The following is a 21,775-nucleotide window of genomic DNA, read 5'->3' as shown; positions in this document are numbered from 1 at the left end:
ATGTGGGATGAGACTGATTACAGAAATGACAATTGTCATAACAGTAAATGGGGTAAATCAGAAGAAACTGAAAACACAAACTAAAGGGTAAAAAGTTTCTACAGACAAATCATTTAGTAAAAATGACAAGACCCAGCAAAGCTAACCTTCAGTGTATAATACCTTAAACCTTCTATCCTTGAGGTTAATTGTTATAAGGAAATTATCCTATAATGTCATACCAGTGTTTCAGCGACATGGCTTCGGAATGCCCATAACTCTAATAATAACAAGGCTACAGAGAGTTAGTGAAATAGATACCTGCTCAAGATCTCCCCAGATGTACTTGGTACAGTAAGGTACTTTATCACAGTGCGTGGCTGATTGTAGATCTTGACACCAGAATTCCTCGCCTTGTTCACATTCATCATGCTGAAAAACCTGATCACAGATTGCAGCTAAAATAGACAAGACAGGAAGAAAATAATGTAGTTTTAGTACATTAATGCATATACTTGCTGCATGGAAAAACAATTAAAAAAGTAAACAAGTAATAGAAAGGCAATTGTGTTTTTTGGAAACCTAAGTTGAAGATGACTGTGCTATTGTAAAATAAAAGATGATGGATGGGCACCATTTTACTTGCAATTACAGCTGTTGTGACATCTTAACTCATGAGGCCAGATTTCAAAAAGTTTTACTGCTGCCGTGACAGCCTAAAGAAACAGATATGTGTGTTAGTACTGATACCACCCATTTGCATTTGTAACACAGAAATATAAGGCTTTGGGAACTTGCATTGTTTTCTGTCTTTCTGCTTATTGGTAGTGTAGTTCATTTAACTCTCACGTCTGTACATTTTTTAATATGCAGAGTTCACACCCTGTACAAGCTGTACTACTTGGTTAAACTACAATATTTCACAGATCTCTTCAACTTCCCACCAAGCAATTCTCCAGTAAAATTCAGTAATTATTATTCCACATCCAACTCCTTCAGCTTCTCCAGCAAATGTTTGAGTGGCACATCCACCTGATTCCCATATCTGGAATTCTCAGTTATAAAATTGTAACAGCTGAAAGGACTGATATATCTTACCAGTGATAAAGGCATGATGACAAGTATTTGGACATAAACTGTCCATTAGAAATATGTTACACCATACCACAGCAGTCAATTTAATAAACCTAGAACTTTCTAGCCTACTTAAGTCCTGTCCCTTATTTAATGGTACTTTTACTGTTCATTTGCAGTAATAAGGCGATAGGCATTACTCTGAGATCTTGTCGATGAGTCCACTGTGGCCTCTACAAAACTACAGGGGTCTGATTCAGACTCATTGGAAGAAGATCATCTGATCATTGTGTCTTGTCTTGATCTTACTTTATCCAACTTACTCAAAACAATATCTGCATTCCTATTATTCATACTACATTTCTTAACCTGTTGTAGAGAAACCTTCATTTGAATAATCTAAACAGGGACATTGCAGTTTGTTTCTGGAAGATTTAAGTCTATCTTATGACCAACCTTTTTTGCTTTCAGTTTACATAATCTCTCCTGAAGTAATGTATGAGCCTTAAATTTAGTTTATTTCACCTTACCTCTCACTGTGTTAAGTAATGCACCATGGCACAGTAGAATGCATACCATTATATCTGGGCTGTGTGGCGCAGACAATGACATGGAGATAGAGATGACCTATAGAAACAACTTGTTTTACAGATTGCATCTCTAATATTATATTATATATCAGGTACTCTCACCAATATCTGTTATGCGTATATGACATAACTAAGGCAAACGAATGTCACATGATGCTACAGTACTCCACAGGGCAGGGGGAGGACAGCACCTCATGTATTTAATGATGCACTTATTAGTGCAGTGTATAGTATAACTTTGCCCCTTAGCTCAGTGCTACACCACCTGATGTGAGGATTTTATCAAATCCTAGCCAAAGGTGTACAATATTAGGATTTGATATAGTAGAGCTGAGGGATGAAATTGGTAAAATAACTTAGAGATATCTAGTTGTAAGTGCCCAGGGCTACTGAATAAGTAAAACAGAAAGCTATAGTCACAAAATTAACTTACTACTGCTAAGGACACAATATAGTGCCTAAGTCAGGAAATGATGGGTCATGGCTGTGTCCAATGGTACATGATCCCACAGGTGAAATTGGCATAACAAAATGTTTATTGTATTGCTTAGTGTAATAAGGCATCAGTTCATTGCATTTTATTTTGCTTTGCAATTGTCATAAAAGTTATGAACTAGAAGTTTGCAGTCCATGGTCTAAAGTGTATAAGAATTAGGTACAATCGATTTGTGACTTATTGCACCAAAGAGTACTAGTTCATGAAGACCTGCCATTAAAGGAAGTTCGATACAACAGCAAGCATCTCAGAGTTACATTCAAATGCCTTAATTTATTGCTTGTTACAGATTAATGAATGATGCAGAATGTTTGTTGTTTGTCTTTCGGCTTTTTCCCGGTAAGGGGTCACCACAGTGGAACTCCGGTCTGCTAATGATTGGCAGTAGATTTTTACAAAACGCCAAGGTGCCAGCTCGATGCCCAACCTTCAACGAAGGCACGCCCATTTATGCACGCATGTCTTTCGAACGCTACCCGACCGTGGGGAGGACATGGATGATGCAGAATACCATCTTAAATTACATTCAGCAAAGATAATGATGTAATTGCATCTGTGTAACATGCTAACTACAGAAAGTTACAATTCTGTTAAATTTTAATTACCAGTAATAATAATTGATGTACCTTAGTCATATCCAAGTCAAATTAAAGCAAACTCAGACAACAGAAACATGAGGAAGAACATGTGATACTGAATCCATTAGCTCAATTTATTCATAACAAACAGAATATATGATGTAATAACTGTTCTATAACATTTCTAAGAACACGTTACCATATTAACTAATGCATGATAACGCACACAGCTCACAGACTGTGGACTATTGTCTTAAAAGACTTTTGTCTTAAAAGATGAGAAGGTCTCATAACAGGAAAGAAATTCAATCAACCACACATCAACTAGGCGTTCTCTCTCTCACCCAAACACACTTATGGGAACAGGGATTATCCAGCTCATCCAATCTACAGTATGGGAACTGGACCTATCACACTTACCAGAGCAGCAATCTGTGATTTGGTCATATCTTACATAATAGAGGCAATCTACAGTATGGGAACTGGACCTATCACACTTACCAGAGCAGCAATCTGTGATTTGGTCATATCTTACATAATAGAGGCAATCTACAGTATGGGAACTGGACCTATCACACTTACCAGAGCAGCAATCTGTGATTTGGTCATATCTTACATAATAGAGGCAATCTACAGTATGGGAACTGGACCTATCACACTTACCAGAGCAGCAATCTGTGATTTGGTCATATCTTACTCAATAGAGGCAATCTACAGTATGGGAACTGGACCTATCACACTTACCAGAGCAGCAATCTGTGATTTGGTCATATCTTACTCAATAGAGGCAATCTACAGTATGGGAACTGGACCTATCACACTTACCAGAGCAGCAATCTGTGATTTGGTCATATCTTACATAATAGAGGCAATCTACAGTATGGGAACTGGACCTATCACACTTACCAGAGCAGCAATCTGTGATTTGGTCATATCTTACTCAATAGAGGAATAATATATAATGTCAAGGCATATTCATTCATTCAGCACTTAAAATCCTCAGATCTTTTTCAACTAGGCAACATTAAGGAAGCTTGTGCCTATTCTGTGCACTTGAGCTGTACCTTGGCAATCAGGTATAAACTGCTATTCTGAATAGCATGACAAAAATGGACAGATTACATATAGACAAGCAATACCTGGAACAGTAGCATGGGTTTTATCACACCTTACTGTTACCATGGTGGGAATTAGATATATTCTACTTATATCTAGTGACAACATAGTCATCAGACATACAATGTTCAACATACTGTATAGATGGCTGACACAGAAACTTGACCTGATGCTATATAAGAGTCCTTACTAGCACTGTAGGGTCATATAGCATGCCAGAAAACTCTTATCTAGGTCTTCCTTAAAGTTTTCTACAGTTGGATCTTGTTTTATTCCTACTGGATTGTTTTAAAGCTGTACAATCCTACTGAGAGAAAAAAAAAAACGTTCTCTTACTTGCTGTGTTCAGTGTATCAATAGAAATACAGATTTTTCTGTGTTGTGTGTGTGTGTGTGTGTGTGTGTGTGTGTCTGCGTGTGTCTGCGTGTGTGTGTGTGTGTGTGTGTGTGTGTGTGTGTGTGTGTGTGTGTGTGTGTGTGTGTGTGTGTGTGTGTGTGTGTGTGCGTGTGTGTGTGAAGAAGTTTAGACCTTCAGTCATGGTATGACATTATGACATTTATATGCCAAAATTAAGTCATGCCTAAGCAAGGTGTAACAGACCGAATACACCTTAAGAATAGTGATTACTCAGAATGCTGTCAGACAGCTTGGATTTTGTTTAGTGTTGAATTTCTGGACTTCTCCAAATGATTTCTTTCAGGTTTTACAGTAGATGCAGAAGATGGTGGCATATTACATATGTGGTCTCTTCAGTGATTAATGGAGAGGAAGCATAACTACTTGTTTTGATGAAATAATATGCATGATGTACATTATAACAATGAAACATCTAACAGTAAGGTTAATAGTTATTCTAAAGTTCATATAACAGTCTTAAAGTTACCCCCAAATCCCTGATGCAAATGCTGCTGGGAATTTATTGACTATTGATCAAATATTGCCTATCCCTGTTGTGACCAAATGGTAATTCACATTATTTTTATTTATTTATTTATTTTGGGGTTTAAAGAGCTATCATTCTCTATTGTTTACTTAAGTAAAGAGCTTAAATACATTTGCAGATCACCTTGAACTCTGAGCTGCTACAGTTGATTATTTTAAAGTATATTTGGCAAATTTACTGAACCAAACATTGTCCTTACTTGGAAATGTAGGCATAAAGGTGTTAAAGTATAATAGACCCCAACACTCTCCTCTGTGGCACAATATTATAAACACTTTTTTCCTGATGACATCATTTATGTTTTTCAGTTCAGTTCTTAATTCATGTAACTGTATAAATGTCTGCACTTAAAGGGATCAGGGTATTAATTATTTACTTATAGGAGACAATGTTGAACTCCTTTGCAGTCATTAATTATGTACATATAGGAGACTGTGTTGAATTCCTTTGTAGTTATTAATTATTGACTAATTAGAGACACTATTTGAATGTCTTTGCCTAATAAAGGTAGATTACATCATCCTCTAGACTGTTATCTAGGACATAATTCAAACTTGCATAAAAGTTATGAAGTTGGTCGAACATGAATGACCACACCAGAAACCCTGCTGGCTAAAGTTTATATGAACAGCAAGTTAGGTGAGCATCACATATGAATAAATCCTTTTAAACGTTCCCAATATTGTTAGCTAGGCTGATAGGTCTATGGACATCAGTCTTATTAATATTACTTTGTTTAAATATTAGTAGTACAGTAGTCTTTTTTCATATATATGGCACATAACAAGTAACTACATTTTGTTGGAATAAATAACTGAAACAATATATGAGAAAATCATTCATTTTCTTCAGAATTCATCGATTTAGATAATTTAGCATGGCGGCTCACTCACTTTTAATTTTATACAGTGCTTGCCTTACATTTTCCCCAGTCACAAGTCACAACTGGATATGGTTGCTGGACTGGAAGTTTTTTCATCAGCAGGTTATCTATACTATTACTTAGTATGCCTAAAAAGTATCACTAAATATTTGTGCCATACACTTGCTGTCTTTAATCAGCTTATAATTTGTTGATTGCAATACTACCAGATGTATCTGTAAGGCTTTCTCTGAGATATTGTAAAATAATTTTTTATTATTTTTAATATACACATCTAGGTGACGTTCATACTATGATTCGGCTGTCCTTATTCTCCTTCTAACAAAGGCTTTGGGTTTAAAGTGTATTTCTAATTAAGTGACGTGAGCTACACAACTCACCAAAGTCTGATGGTTGGAAATTAACGGGTCTATATTAAGTAATCAAAAACCCGTATCATCAAACACCACAACACCGACACACATAGCCCAAACTGCAAATACGCCGAACCCCCTAAACCGCAAATTTTCAAATCTCGAACCGTCATAGTCAGCCAACACCACCGTGCGCTACATACTACATACCCAAACATAATAAATAAAACAGATACATACACTAACCAAACCCTACTTATAACCCTACACTAAACCTTACATACATTACTATCTATGCACTTACCTTAACCCGCACCCAAACCCTAAGGTCAGTAACTATCGCACACTTATCCTGCAGACATATACCCAAACAAAACAAATAATCCATACACATACAGTTAACAAAACCCTACTTCTAACCCTACACTAAACCCTGCATACATTACCTATCTATGCACTTACCTTAACCCGCACCCTAACCCTAAGGTCTGTAACTATCGCACACTTACCTTACGGAGCTATACCGCAGATGGGCCAGCCATGACACTTTGACATTTCGTGATTCGCGGTTTGAACATTCGCCATTACCGTAGTTCATGCTATACGTGTCGGTCTTGTGGTGTTCGCTGAAATGGGGTTTTGATCTCGTAATATAGACCCAAATTAACAATTGTAATTCAAAGGAAAAGATCATCAGTGGTCTTAGTAAATCCATCTGTTATCCAACTTCCCTGTGCTGATCCAAATTCAAGACACAGCTTGAGCATGTACATAAACATAATCAGAGATGCAAGGAGAACAACTGACCCCAGCATGATGGTAGCAGGCTGTCTTCACTTCTTTATTACAAAAGGCAGACCAAATAACTAGAATCCATCATACAAAAACAGTTAAAAGCAGTCTAGAACTTCACTAGTAAATAGTAAATAGCTTTAAAATAATAAAAATATAAACAAGAAATTCAAGCAGACTTAGGCACTGAAACAACTCGAAATACTTTTTTATTATTAAATGATGGATTGTCAAAATTCAAGGCTCCTCTAAACCCTGAGAACACAGCAGCCTATGCTGAATTGCTGTATAAAACTATGTACAACCATGTTAAAGACTGCATAGAGATTGCTGTACCTACCAGAAGTAAGCATAGGACTAGCCCTGGAAACAAACCACCCTGGTGGCATCCCAAATTAAAAAGGATATATAGCAAAAGGAATCATAATTAAAAATCAGGCAGGATAATTCCCATAAAGATAGTAACTTTCTCAGCAAAGTAAAAAGGCAACCAAGAGAACTAAACAGATCAAGCAAAGCCAACTTTGAGGTTAAGACAACCTCCCAGATAGGTGAAAGATAATCATAAGGCCTTCTACAGCTATATCAGAAACCTTAAGGGCAGCACACAGCAATGTACTGAAGTTGTGGTAAATATTGCCACATTCTCTGAACCTGGTGATATAACAAACCTGTTAGTGGACAAATTCAGTTCCAACTTTATCCCCCTCTCACCCCAACCATCTCCTCAGAAATAGCCTCAAACATAATTCTTCCAGCTATAACTAGGGTACATGTACTGGCTGCACTCATGAAAACCAAGAAGTACACAAGCAGTATATTTTAAGCTCATTTAACATGGTCGTGGGATTATTAAAATCTGCAAACCCTAGCTTCTTTTAAATAAATAAAAAGAATAGGTGTGAAATCAGTGACAGGGTAGCTGTTTTTCATGTAGGTAACACAAAAAAGAATTTATAGTAACACTGAATAACATGCAATTGAAAAAGTAATAGAAGCATTACAGGCTACATTGTTACACTTGAAGTAAACACAGTCCTTTCTTAGTTCTGAATTATTCCTACCTAGGCTATAAGATGCACTATACTATGGTGATCCAGTAAAATGACATGTCTGATAGTTTTGTAAGCATCTGCTACAGTATTGCAAGTGTAAATAGGAAAATATGTGTGTGAGATGCACACATCAGCTGCAGTTGTGAAATACTTTTGTGAACATAATAAGTAAAATTAAGACAGGTTTTAGACATATTATACTGAATACCTCTGCGGTGGTGGTGCTGCAGTAGCGTTGTCGCCTCACAGTAAGACGTCCTGTTCGATTCTCAGCTAGAGCGTCTTCTGTGTGGAGGCATGCGTGAATGGGTGTACCTTCATTGAAGGTTGTGCATCAGGGCCAGCAACTCGGCACATAAAAATCTACTGCCAATCTTTAGCGGACCGGAGTTCTGCTGTGGTGATCCCTTACCGGGAAAAGCCGAAAGACACAACATACTGAATACTTCATTAACCTGGTAACAGAAATCATCTAATTTCAGAAGCCACAAAGGGACTTACTACCTTGCACTTATAATGCCTGCTTATTTGAATATAATGTGCTCATTGCTTTGTTAGATTACATAGTGAACCCTGTATTATGCTGTGCTGTTATTTTCCTCTGCTCACACTGCCTAGACATATTCAATTGAATTGATTAAGTAGTAACCAAATAAATACTGACTACAGTAGATAGTAAATTACTGATGACTCCCCTCACCCTTTACTGCTTTCTAATCTTTAGTAAGTGGGGTTCAACTTTCAGTTAAGTGGCAAAGATGGTGGTAATTAGCCAAAATTCTTACACCGACATGCAAGTAGTTGTTTAACTGCACTACTAAATTGTGTGGGCATGTGTACTTATTTTCTATGATGAACAGTTGATTTATTCCCAGCAAAACTTTAAGCCATGCTTCTATAACTCAAAAAATTGGCATCTCAGACCGTCTTGTGAGTGCCTGTTGATGTATTGTGGGAGTTGCCTTGATGACAGGAAGTACTGGGAAACCTATAGTAAAATTGCACATAAATTAGCATAATTAAGTAGTTCAGATGTCATTCATTCTACCAAGAATTGTTTGAATTACACATTTACAGAAATAGATTCCTAAGAAACGCAAATCCTAAATGATATTCTGTATGCTACACATCTGGTTAAGGCAGGGATTTATAACATAAACTGCCTTTAATCCTTCAGACATTAGTTGTATAGCTGACTATTATGCAGTTGATATTTTTACTGAATATTGACAGGTCTATATTAGCAAATCGAAAAACCCTTTAATCCAATACCTAAACGCCGACACCTATAACGCAAACCGCAAAAATCCCAAATGCATTAAACAGCGAAAAATAAAATAATGAACTGTCATAGTCGGCCAACCCCACCACCTGCTACATACTATCTACCCAAACAAAATTAATAAACCACATACATACACTAACCAAGCCCTACTTCTAACCCTACACTAAACCCCACAAACACAACTAACTATGCACTATCCTTAACCACTCCCTAACCCTAAGGTCCGTAACTACCGCAAAAGTCCCCTACAGACATACAACCAAAAAATAAATACACATACAAATAACAAAACCCTACTTCCAACACTACACTAAACCCCACATACACAACTATCTATGCACTATCCTTAACCCCTCCCTAACTATAACTACCGCACACTTCCCCTACAGACATACACCCAAAACAAATAAATAATACACATACATACAGCTAAATAAAACCCTGCTTCTAAAACTACACTAAATCTTACATACATTACCTATCTATTAATTTACGTTAACCCACATCCTAACCCTAAATTCCTATCTATCGCACACTTACCTTACAGAGCTATACCGCAGACGGGCCGACCATTGCACTTCGACATTTCCATTTTCGCTGTTTTGAACATTTGGCATTTCCATATTTCGCACAATACATGTCGCTCTTTCCGTATTCACGATTATGGTCTTTTGCTCTGCTAATTGGAACCCAATACTGACAACTGTTTAAATAATAAGGTTATCAGTTTCTTAGTGAGATGGTTGGTAAAATGAATTCACCTTGGAATTTCATCTTTATTTCTTAAAAGTAAAGGGCCCATGAGAAAATGTCTTCATGGTCTGCTTTTGCTACTGCTTCAAGTAGTCAAATAAGACAGATTTGCAAATTGTAATTCTTGGTGAGAAATTCAAGTAGAACACTAATTAAATAGATATGAGATAGAGAGATTTCTTAAGGCACTGTTCAGCTTAATAGGTTTTGTATTTTTTATAGTGTCATTACTTTTAACAATTTAATAACAAAGAAGGGAGTCTGTCTACTCTTGTATTTTGCTGCATGACACAATCTTTAATAAACACTCTATTATAAAGGTTCTAAGGAACTGTGGCTGTGCAGAACAGCTTTAGTAATGCTCTGTCTTGACTAGCATTTTGTTCAATATTCTGTGATGATATTCCCATAATATGAATTGATATTACAACTATGCATTAGTATTAAGAAGTTCATAAATTGCTCACTCACATGGCCACTTATCAGGGCAAATTACTTCCGTTTCATTATCAGTGAGTGATCACTATGGTCTAATGTTGTCTTTCTTCATTTTTCCTTTTAATTTGTCACAGCTACATTCATGGGTGAACATAAAATAAACTGAATCTGGTTATGTTTTCATTTGTCTCTAATTGAAAGCATGTGAGTGATACGTAAACATTTATGACATGTATTGTTTACTCAAACATATTTACATTGTCATCTCTAGTGAACACAACTCTAAGGGTTCATTCTATGGACTACATAGTTTTGTAGTATGATTCAAGTGTTCTGAATAGACTTGTCCGTATTTATCTTCACTTATTGATGCATTTCTAAATCTACTTCACTCAGTTATAATATATTTTTAGTATGTAGGAGAGTGTTTATCTGACATAATCATTAGTATAATGGTCATATAAGAATATTGGAGACTATTAATATGCATATATACTACTCTCAGGCTAAAGTGAACTAATGTTAATCAACATTTACTGTGTTATAAATGAGATTTTACTTTATGAATGTTTAAGTAGTGCATGATAGGATGATTATATTCAGAAAAAGAAGTCTAATCTAATCTAAAATTAAATTGTATTGCAAAATCAATACTCATTTCCATACATTGTTAATTCATTATTAATAGTTATATAGGGAAAATAATAACTAATATTGTTAAATCTCCAAGATAAGAGAAAAGGTGTACTGGAGCTCGAAAGGGGTTAGCTTTTTTTTTTCCTTTCTTTTTTCATGAGGGAAGTTATGGTAGGCAATCTGTTAGATTTCTTCTCATCTAGCAGATTGGAAGTGTTTTTCATTTCATATGCATTAGAGGGTTTACAAATATTTATATACTTGTTATACAAGTAATTTTGGCAGTTTTCTTTTTTCTGTTTTCTTTTTTTTTACTGGCCTGAACTAAACTCTATTTTAAGTTATTTGACCAAAATTAAAATATTGACTACAATGAGAATTATTAACACAGTAGTTGCACATTTTACATTTGGTATGGTATTACAAAATATAATACAAAACAAATATGATGTAAAGTTAAATACTAAGAATTGACTATTTTATCCTTAAACACTAATGGTTTAAACAATCCAAGGAAAAGATCTAATTTATTAAGATATATGAAAGTAAATAAAGTACAAGCAGTATTTCTTCAAGAGACTCACTTCAAAACAAATGATATCTTTAGCTGGAATCCTAATGAATATATGATCTGATCTTATTCTTCATATAAGAAAAAGACTAGGGAAACTTTCATTTTATGGAAAAAATGTCACTATGCCTCAAATCATTTGCAAATATAAAGATGAAGAAGGACTCCTAGCCATAGTAGTAGTAAAATATAACAATAGACTCTGGATATTAGTAAATATATATTGGTTTCCAGGTATTGGGGCTGGGGCAATAAGAAAACACATGGATTTAATAACCAGAGTATATAGAGGAAATTTGATTTTGGGAGGTGACTTTAATTGTATATTGGACAAATCAGAGACCACAAGTAAACTAAAGTTACGTGCAAGTTCTATAGGGTAGCTACTTAAGAAATGGGAAGAAAGTTTTAATCTAATTGATACATTTAGTTATAAGGAGAACAATTCATTATTATTTTCACACAGAGACCACAGATTTGGGACACATACAAGAATTGATAAAAGCTTCATAGCTCAAGAGCTAAATTAAAAAATAATAACATTTTCCATAATCCCTTGTCCCTTTTCAGACCATAATTCATTAATTCTCAAAATACATACAGATTATAAGAAATTAATTTTATGTCAAGAATTCCAGCTTACATTACAAAATTAAAATAATTTAAACCTTGGTTAGATTCAGAAGTGTAATTCTTTTTAGATATAAAATACACTACTGAAATAAATGTAATTAATCTTTGGGATACCTTGAAAGCCTATCTAAATGGAAAAATTCTTTCATGGTATAAAAACAAGCTAAAAGACTGGGAATCAGAATTATGTAACATCCAAAAACAAATTACAGATCTCACTATTAATTCATCTACTTACACACAAAATAATCATAAAAAGCATTGGAAGACTTAAAATATATAATGAAATCCTAACTCACAAAAGTAATATAGCTATAGAAAGGTTAAAACTTTGTTCCTATGCAGTGTCACCCAAGCATATGTATAATTTAGCAATAAGATTAAAAAAACATTCGATTGAAAATAATATTACAAGTATTATACATGAAGGAAGGAAAAAAAACAAAACGGTTTCAGATATAAATTATATACTAGATGCTTTTAAACATTATTTCTCTGACTATTATAATGTTACTTCACATATAGCTAATACATCAAACTTAGACCTGAAATTAGTAAAGGTGATACCAGAAAAGTTAAAGTTAGACATTCAAAAACAAATATCTCTAAAAGAAATTACTCAAGAAATCAAGGAAAGTAAAAGTAATAAAACACTGGGAATTGATGGAATAATTAATGAATTGTATAAGATATTTCCATCTTCAGTAATATCATTGTTCCACAAAACTTTGAATTAAATTCTAGCACAAAACACAACTCCAATTTCATGGAGATACTCCTTAATTACACCCATTATAAAAGAAAACAAAGACCCTTTACAGTGCAAATCTTATAGGCCAATATCTTTACTTAACAATGATTATAAAATCTTCATGTCAATATTGGTTAGTAGAATTAAAAAAAAAATCATTGACACACATAATAAATGAGGATCAAACAGGATTAATTTATAAAAAACACACACATGACAATATACAAAGAATTCTAACACTCATAGACTTACTAAACAGAAACAACCAAGAAGCTGTAATAGTAGCTTTGGATATAGAAAAAGCTTTTGATTCGTTGAGCTGGGATTTTCTTTTTAAGGCTTTAGAATTGTTTGTATTTTCTACTAATTTTATTACACTAATAAAGAATATTTATAAAAACAATTTGGCTTATATAAAACTTGGGCCATTTACCTTGAAGGCTATTGAAATAACCAAAGGTACAAAGCAGGGATGTCCAATGTCTCCCATTCTGTTTGCCTTAGGAATTGAACTATTGGCCTCATTAGTATGCCACAACTCTTATATATCAGGCATAGATGTATATGGTCAACTCAATTCAAAAATTATGTTATTTGCTGATGATGTTTTACTCACGTTATCTGTCTCGGAGAAATCAGTACAAAAACTAGATGAAATAGTGGAATGGTTTTATCATATTTCCGGTCTTAGATTTAATAAGGGAAAATCTAATTATATACATTTAAATAAAAAGAGATAATTTACCATAACTACAAATTGTGTGATAGGAAAACATGTTCCCATAATACAATATTTAGGAATAGCACTATGCCATAATTTGGAATCTACGTTAGCCACAAATTATAGCAACATAATTAATAAAATAACAATGTTAATAGCAAGCTGGAATAAAATGTTCTTGAGATTTGAAGACAGATTACAAATAATAAAAATGACAATACTTCCAAAAATTAATTACATTGCACAAGCTATTCCTATAGTACCTAACAAGAAAATCTTGACAGAAATAAATAAAATTCTATTAAACTTTCTGTGGGATCCAAAAAGAAATAGAATAGCCTATACACATCATATTAGATCTTGGGAACTGGGTGGAATTAAACTTCCAGATCCAGAATCATACATAAAAGCTTCCATATTAAGAAATATCATTAATTGGATAGATCCTAATTATTCTTCAACATGGAAAACATTGCACACTATTATTTTTCTAAATGAAAATAAAATAATTAAACATTGTATATTAAGTAAACAAAATAATAGGATGTGGCACATATTGACTGTTAATATTCAATATAATATAACAAACCAACAAACTTAAATTATATAAATAATATTTACAATTTATTCAGAAGATTTATATATACTAACATGGATATTAAGATTTGGCTAGACTTGATAATACCATTTAGCTCTACAAAGAATTTCTTCAATAAAATTCATAATGTTATTTTAACTAGATGGGAGGGGAAAAAACTTCACTTGTTGGCAACATTGTATAGAGAATCAAGTAGTATTAGACATTCAACAAATTCAGAATAAATATGACATTCCATCAGCAGATTGGTTGATACTACAATGCATATTATCATATGTTAAGGATCTTAATAGCAAAATTATTAATTCTCCTTATAAAACTAGTCCAAATTTGAGAAGTCTAATATCTGAAGTTATTTATGACAATTATAATTGGATGAATCTAATTTCAAAATTATACACAATATTGATAACACATAAAACTAACTCTAATGCAATATTTTGGAATTTCATAGCAAAAGGATGTCACACTAATCTATCAATTGAGAGTAAAACAAATCTTTTATTTTCTGTTACCTTAACATTTAATTTACAAGTATGGAAAATATTTACACGGAAATATATTCACTGGGTATTTATTACACCTGATAAACTAGCCAAATTCAATTCACTTGATAAATCCATTTGTTGGAGATGTTCTTTAAACTGTAAAGCTGATTGGTGTCATGTATTTTATGATTGTATTAATATAAAAAAATTGTGGGAAGAAATTACTATTTTTCTCCAAGCTAGATTCACAGATACCTTTATTTTAACCAAATCTTTAGTCCTCTTAAATGTTAATGACACTATTGGAATGAATAAAAAAGATCTATGCCTACTTTGGTCCATACTAGCTGTGGCAAGGAAATGTATAACTAGAAAGTGAAAGTCTTTACAAGAACCTACTCTGGAAGAATTCTTGAGATTGATGGAAGAAACAGCGATATTAGAAATCAAAGTGAAGGAATCGAAAATTTCACCTAAAACATGGACAAACAATCCTTGGGAAAAAATGTAACTCTTATTGAGACATTAAACATTAACCCTAAATAATTAATGTGTAACTTTATATTTATTAATTGAATATTATACATTTTTGTTACTAATTTCATATATTTTATTATTTTTTTTCCCTCCTTTGTTCAAGTCAATTGTACATAGTGTATATAAAGGTTTATAATACTTGTTTATTGATGACTGTATTGTTAAACATTATATTATTTGGAAAATAAAAATTATTAAAAAAAAAATACTGGGAGTAAATGCAATGTACTACACTGCTTGCCTCAAAGCCATGTCTCTTTACTCAGTATCATACAGACTTCTGAGAGGTGATCTCTGCCTGGGATACAGGGCAAGCCTGGACCCTGTTTTGATGAACCTTTTGCACATCTACAGAACAAACAGCATTAGAACTACTAGAATAAAAGATGAAAATTTTGCTTGTGACATAACTAGGACATGTTGGAGAGAGAGAGAGCGATGTTTCTCAGAGAATTCACATTCTTTGCAACAGGCTCCCCCTTCATGTGAAGTAGAGCTTCTCTCTATCCCTTTTTAAGTGGAACTTGGATGAGTGGATGGATAATCAGAAATTCAACCCTGGTCTGGCTCTTATGTCTCTGATGGACAAAGGTAGTCAGCAAATCACCACTTATATAAATCAAATTTGTGGGTCACATTTAGGTTGTACAGCTAGGTTTATAAGGGCCCTAGTGGTTGTTAGCTTAGTATACACCTATGAATCTATGAACTCAGCTTTATTCATATATGATATGCATTTTTGTCCATAACTGGATGTCATCAGATCATTAATAAATCTGAGTTCTTTTTGTGACTGCCTGGTCAATTTTTTTATTTTTGTTTTTATTATTTTAAAAGTTATTAGTGACTTTTGAAATGCTGGATGTCTTTCAGCTATTTTTAAATGCTGGATTATAAATTATTCAGTTTTGCAACAAATAAGGAAGTGAAGACATCCTGCTATATATGTTTAACAATACAAGTAAATTAACTTGTCATTCGTGTATGTGCACAACCTTGACAATCAGGGCTACCTCACATATGGAAGCATCAATTTAAATGTACATATCCCAGCACCTTAAGAAATGTTTGTATCTAGTGTTGGTTTCTATCACAACAGTGACTATTTAATTTGTTTATTTCATTTGTTACTTCATTTTGTAAAGGAATTTGAAAGAAATATTTTTTGTGGAAGTAATGTACAGAGCATGTAACAGACACAAACATGCACACACATACTCGAATTCTCACACATACACACACACACACACACACACACACACACACACACACACACACGCACGCACGCACACACACACACACACACACACACACACACACACACACACACACACACACACACACACACATAAACACATGCTACAATACGATATGTGGAGTGAGAGTCTGGTGTGTGTTATTTGAAATATCACGTACTGTAAGTTTAGTTTACACATTGCATAACAAGTGGGGTGACCACAAGTCACAAAACCATGAGTTCCCTAATCTTTTGATAGAAGTCATGCCATGCAACAGAAGAACTAGATCTGCACTTAGTGACAATGAAGTTTAGAATTTGGGTCATGAAAAGCTTTGACTCAGTTCAGCCTGCACAATGATTATTGCTTACAACAGCAGAATTAACATGTTTATCAGAATTAGTTAATTGTTCATGGTTACTGATAGAGAATACATAGGATTTTGTTCTTCAACTACATTGTTGTCCAATCATACTAAACTTAAATTACTAGTGTTAGTATGGTCAGGCTTCAGATTTATGACTAACCAAAATGTGAAATGTGATGGGGAGGTGAAGGCTCTTGATGGATAGTCATGACTGACTTACAATTTAAATTTTCTGTAATTCAGATGGAACCAAAGAGACAGAGTCAGAAGCTAGGATGATGGTGGAGCAGTTGATGGTTACCTAATACAAAACTGAAGTTACGGAACTTCGAATACCATATGGTCGACACCATATGATCAAAGTTCTGTAACTTCGAAATTAAAAAAAATAAATAAATAAAACAAAGAAAACATACCCTGATGGGTTTAAGTAGGGAGGCAAACCCCCCTGGACCCACCACACCCCTCTCTGCTTAAATATACCAACTCATAGATCGCACTTTAATGAACTACTGTGCAGAAAGGGAAGATTTCCCTGTCCTACACTGTAGCACAATCTCAGAGTTGGTATATTTAAGTAGCGGGGTGTGTGGGGGTGCAGGGGGGCTTGCCCCCCTGCCTACACACTTTACATTTTCTTTTTTTTCTTTTTAATGTTTATTTTGATGATTTCGAATTTTCAATTGTTCGATCATTAAAGGTTGACCTTTAGTGATTCGAACAATTGAAAATTCGATGTTCCAATAGGAACCCGTAGTTCATATATTGCATTAACTTGAAATTACTACAATGTGTCAGCATGTCAAGCGGTAAAAATAGCTCCCAATATCAGGATGCAGTTGTTGACACACAGGAGGGAAATGAAGCACATTCTACTTTTCACTGCTAGTTTCCTTTACCTGACGTAATACCTGTTGGGCTGTTATTTATTATATCCTGTTAGATAAGCTGCTTATCACTGTGGATAGGTTGTATATTTCCAATTTAATTGCTTTCTGCTCCCAAGAATGAGCTAAGCTACAGCACTGTTCTAACTGAGGTAAATACTATGTTGTACTTATGCAAATTATACCATGTGACTTAAGTGGCACATTATCTGGACTATATGGCTTGTGAAACTAAGGTCCAATTTTAAGAAAGATATCACTGTCTTCTTTTCTTTTTCCTTTTTTATATATTTTGGCCCCTTGCCTGCCAACCACCAAGCCACCCCAAATCAGAGTCTGCTCATTCTTTCCACTGTATGAAGAATCCACCCTGTACTTCACCGGTGCAAGAGCCACCCAATAAAAGTTGTTAAATAGACAGTCATGAGGGTTGTTTGTGTCCTCTCCACCATAGGTTCATAGGTAGGTACTAGCCTATTGGCCAAAGGGCCTAAGTAAGCCTAGCCAACAAGGTTCCCTGGCTTACGCCACCCAAGAAAGTTATTTTCCTGTGCCCCTGTCGAGCAGAGCCACAGAAGTGATCCCCGGGGTGTATTTCCTATTTCCCATCCACTCATCAAGATTTTTCTTGAAGAGTGCTAATGAGAAACTTTGCTTGACATAGATGGGTAGCTTGTTCCAGAGTATGGGAAGTATCTGGGACAGGAATCTATCCCTCCAGCATGTCCTGTTTATTGTGGTGACAAGGTTTAGGTCCCTAGAGTGTGTAGCTCAGAGGGATTGAAATTTCTTTAGGTGCAGCATGTCCAACAGCTCTGGGTTTGACATAGCTTTATATGTTCGCAGAGATCACCTTGGTGTAGGTGATATGCTACGGAGTAAAGCTGGAGTTTTCTGAGATGGGCAGTGTAGGGCATATGTTTGAGGCCAGTAATCCTCTTTGTGAGGTACTACTGTGGCCTTTCCAGCTGCTGCAGATGTCTTGTGAGGTACATTCCAAAAGGGGCATTGTACTCTATAATGGGTCTGAGTGTCGAGTAGAAGGGAACAATGACCTCTTTTTTCCTGGATGAGAACCCTTTTGTGATGAGGTGTGCCATGTAGAATGATTTCCTGACTACTGTGGCAATGTGATTATCAAAGGAGAGACTACTGTCCACCTGGGTCCCAAGGTCTCTTATCACACATTCGGTGTTAAGTAGACTGCCGCCTATGTAATAGTTCATGGGTACAGAGTTTTTACCAAAGGGGATGACAATGCACTTTTTGGCATTGAGCTTGAGGCCATAGCTCTGACACCAGACATCTGTCTCAGTGAGGCCCTTCTGTAGGATGTCCACATCATTTGGGGACTTCACTATGGCTCCTAGTTTGCAGTCATCTAAAACCTCATTAGCCAAAGGCCTTCTGTGTTAGCCTGAACTTCAGAGAAGTAGATACCAAACAGGAGAGGTCCCAGGACTGAACCCTGTGGTACTCCACTTGTCACTGATTTGAAGTCAGATTTGGAGTCTGCAACTTTTACAGTGTGGGTTCTGTCAGTGAGCCAGTTGGCAACCCATCTTCTGATGTAAGGATTTATACCTAGTTTAGTGAGTTTATCTATAATTCCAGAATTGGGGAATGGTGTCAAAAGCCTTGGTGAGGTCAAGATAGGCTGTGTGAACCACCTTACCCTCATCTACAGCTTTGGTGACTGCCTCAAAGAAGTCGATCAGGTTCAGAAGGCATGATCTGCCTTTCACAAACTCAAACTGGGTGGGATCCAGAGTTTGGAGGTTACCAATGTCTTTGTTTCTGAGTTCCATGATGATACGTTACATGCCTTACAGACCAGGCTCGTCAGGCTAATAGGGCGATAGTTCCCTGGATCAGTGGTGGCTCCCCCTTAGTGGAGTGGGATAACTGTTGCTGTGCACCATTCAGTGGGCACAAAGCCTGATGTCAGGCTATGATTGAACATGGTGCTTAGATGGGGAGCCAGTTCATTCTGAAGTTTGTGTAAAATGCAGCCTGGGATGTTGTATGGTCCCATAGATGCTGTGTTTTTGGCTTTAGACAGTACAGCTTTTACTTGCTTAATTGTGATTACAGGGACTCTGCATTCTTCCTGTATAGATATGGGACCTTTAGGGGGTGAGAGGGGGTAAAGTTAGCACTGAACCTATCTGCCAGGATGTTAGCAATATCAATTGGTTCTGTAATTTTAGTGCCATTGTGCTGTAACTCAGTGCAGATCTGGGTGTTGCCATTGAGATTCCTGACATAACTATAGAATGCTTTGTGGCTATCCTTAGAATCAGTGGTGATTTTGTTTTCATAGCTAGCTTTGGAAGATCTTATAAGGGATCTTAGCTTCTTACTGAGGCTGACCAGGGAGCTACTCCACTCATGGGATTTTACTCTCTTTTGCAACAGTTTCTTCCTCCTGTTGTAGATTTTGTTTATGGCAGGGGACTACCAGATTGGCTCCCTTTTTTTGGAGGACAGCATCTTGGTAATGTTTGGGATAGCATGATCCATGCACTCGTGTAAGTGCATATACAGTGCATTTGTGTAGGATTCAGCAGTCGTAACTGTATTGTCCATCTGCATGGGTGTCATGAAGTTCGCCACTGCTGTCTTAAGAAGCATGAAGTTGGCTTTGGAGAAATTTTTACCATGGTTTCCTTAATGAGGGGTGGGGGTGGGATGTGGATATCTAGGGTGATTAGCTTATGGTCGGATCTGACCAATGAGGAGTTGACTTCAGATGTGGAACACCAGTCACTCATGTTGGTAATGACTAGGTCTAGGATATTGTTGCCCCTGGTGGGGGTGTGGATAAGTTGATCCAGGCCATTGGAATTTATGAATTCCAGAAAGCACTGAATGAAGGTGTTGGTACATGAGTAGTTTTCCCAGTTAATGGTGGGGTAGTTGAAATCACCCATTATTAGGGTGTTTGGTTGAACCCTAATATTTTCCAGTATATCAAGAAAAGAGGAGTGGGAATTCTGGGGCATGGTGGGAGATCTGTAGCAAGCTGCAATTTGGATTGCAGTTTTGCTCAAAGTTAGTTGCACTTGGATAACCTCGGATGCATTATGCTGAGCAACTAGCCTGAAGTTGTGGATATCCTTAACCTTTGGTGTTCCGGTCCAGGATATATGGCCAAAAAGTGTGGTATGAGTTATAGCTTGGTAATGCAGGGGTGCACTCTGGAGCCTTGAACCAGGTCTCAGTCACTGCACAGATATCGATGTTCTCCATTTTAGGGAGTGCCTCAAGGGAGTGCATTTTGAGATTTAGAATTCTAGCATTGAGTAGCATTATCTTCAGTTTTTGCTTGCCTGTTCCAGTTATGGTGGTGAATTTGTCATTTGAACCTTGCCTAGAAAAGGCACTATAGGGGTGGCAAGAGCCTTAGCCAATATCCAGAATCCCAGGGGTGACAGGTGCAGGCCATCTCTGGCAAAGCATCGTGGTCTGTCGACCATGTCATCCTAAAACAGATACTGGATCCCCTTAGAATGACACCAGAAGCTTAGCCAATTGTTGAAGTCAATCATTTTGTCCTTGTACTGCGGTATCATTCAGGGTGATGGCAGGATGCTGGTTAGGGCTAGTGTCATACCTGCCTGGGCTACAAGATCGGAGAGCTCTTCCATGTCTCTTTTCATGTAGTCCAGGGAGGTATGTCTTAGGTCATTCACACCAACATGGACAATGACAGAGTCATATTTGTACTTGTTGTGGAGTGACCTGAGTGCATGGGTTATGTGGCGGATCCTGGCACCCGACAAGCAGCTGACAGTAACCTTCTCCTTGTTTAGCCTGGTGAGTGGGACATCAGTGTGCCTGACTATAGAGTTACCTATGATTAGTGTTTTGGGTACATTGTTTTGCCTTATGGGCCGTGGCTGAGGTTCACTCACACTGAGTCTGTGGGCTATGTGTCATTTGGGTAGTGTTGCGGGGGTGGAGGTTGATTGTGTTTCTTCTTTGGAGGTCTCTGTTGCTTAAGCAAATT

At 36.1% G+C, this 21,775-nt stretch overlaps 1 protein-coding gene across 1 annotated transcript in view; it reads right to left on the bottom strand.

Annotated features, from left to right (window-relative positions):
* The window catches only part of LOC122810946 (pulmonary surfactant-associated protein B-like), a 189,335-nt gene that overhangs the window by 152,237 nt on the left and 15,323 nt on the right, over positions 1-21,775 (bottom strand). Inside the window, exon 2 of the mRNA XM_044082475.1 lies at positions 301-437. Within this exon, the coding sequence (XP_043938410.1) occupies positions 301-437 (137 nt within the window). The remainder of the gene's footprint in view (positions 1-300; positions 438-21,775) is intronic.

This window comes from Protopterus annectens, chromosome 9.part0 (assembly GCF_019279795.1).
Source record: "Protopterus annectens isolate FY-2018-M chromosome 9.part0, PAN1.0, whole genome shotgun sequence".
Taxonomy (NCBI): domain Eukaryota; kingdom Metazoa; phylum Chordata; order Ceratodontiformes; family Protopteridae; genus Protopterus; species Protopterus annectens.
The sequence above is the reverse complement of the archived record's forward strand: the minus strand, read 5'-3'. Positions and strand labels throughout refer to the sequence as shown.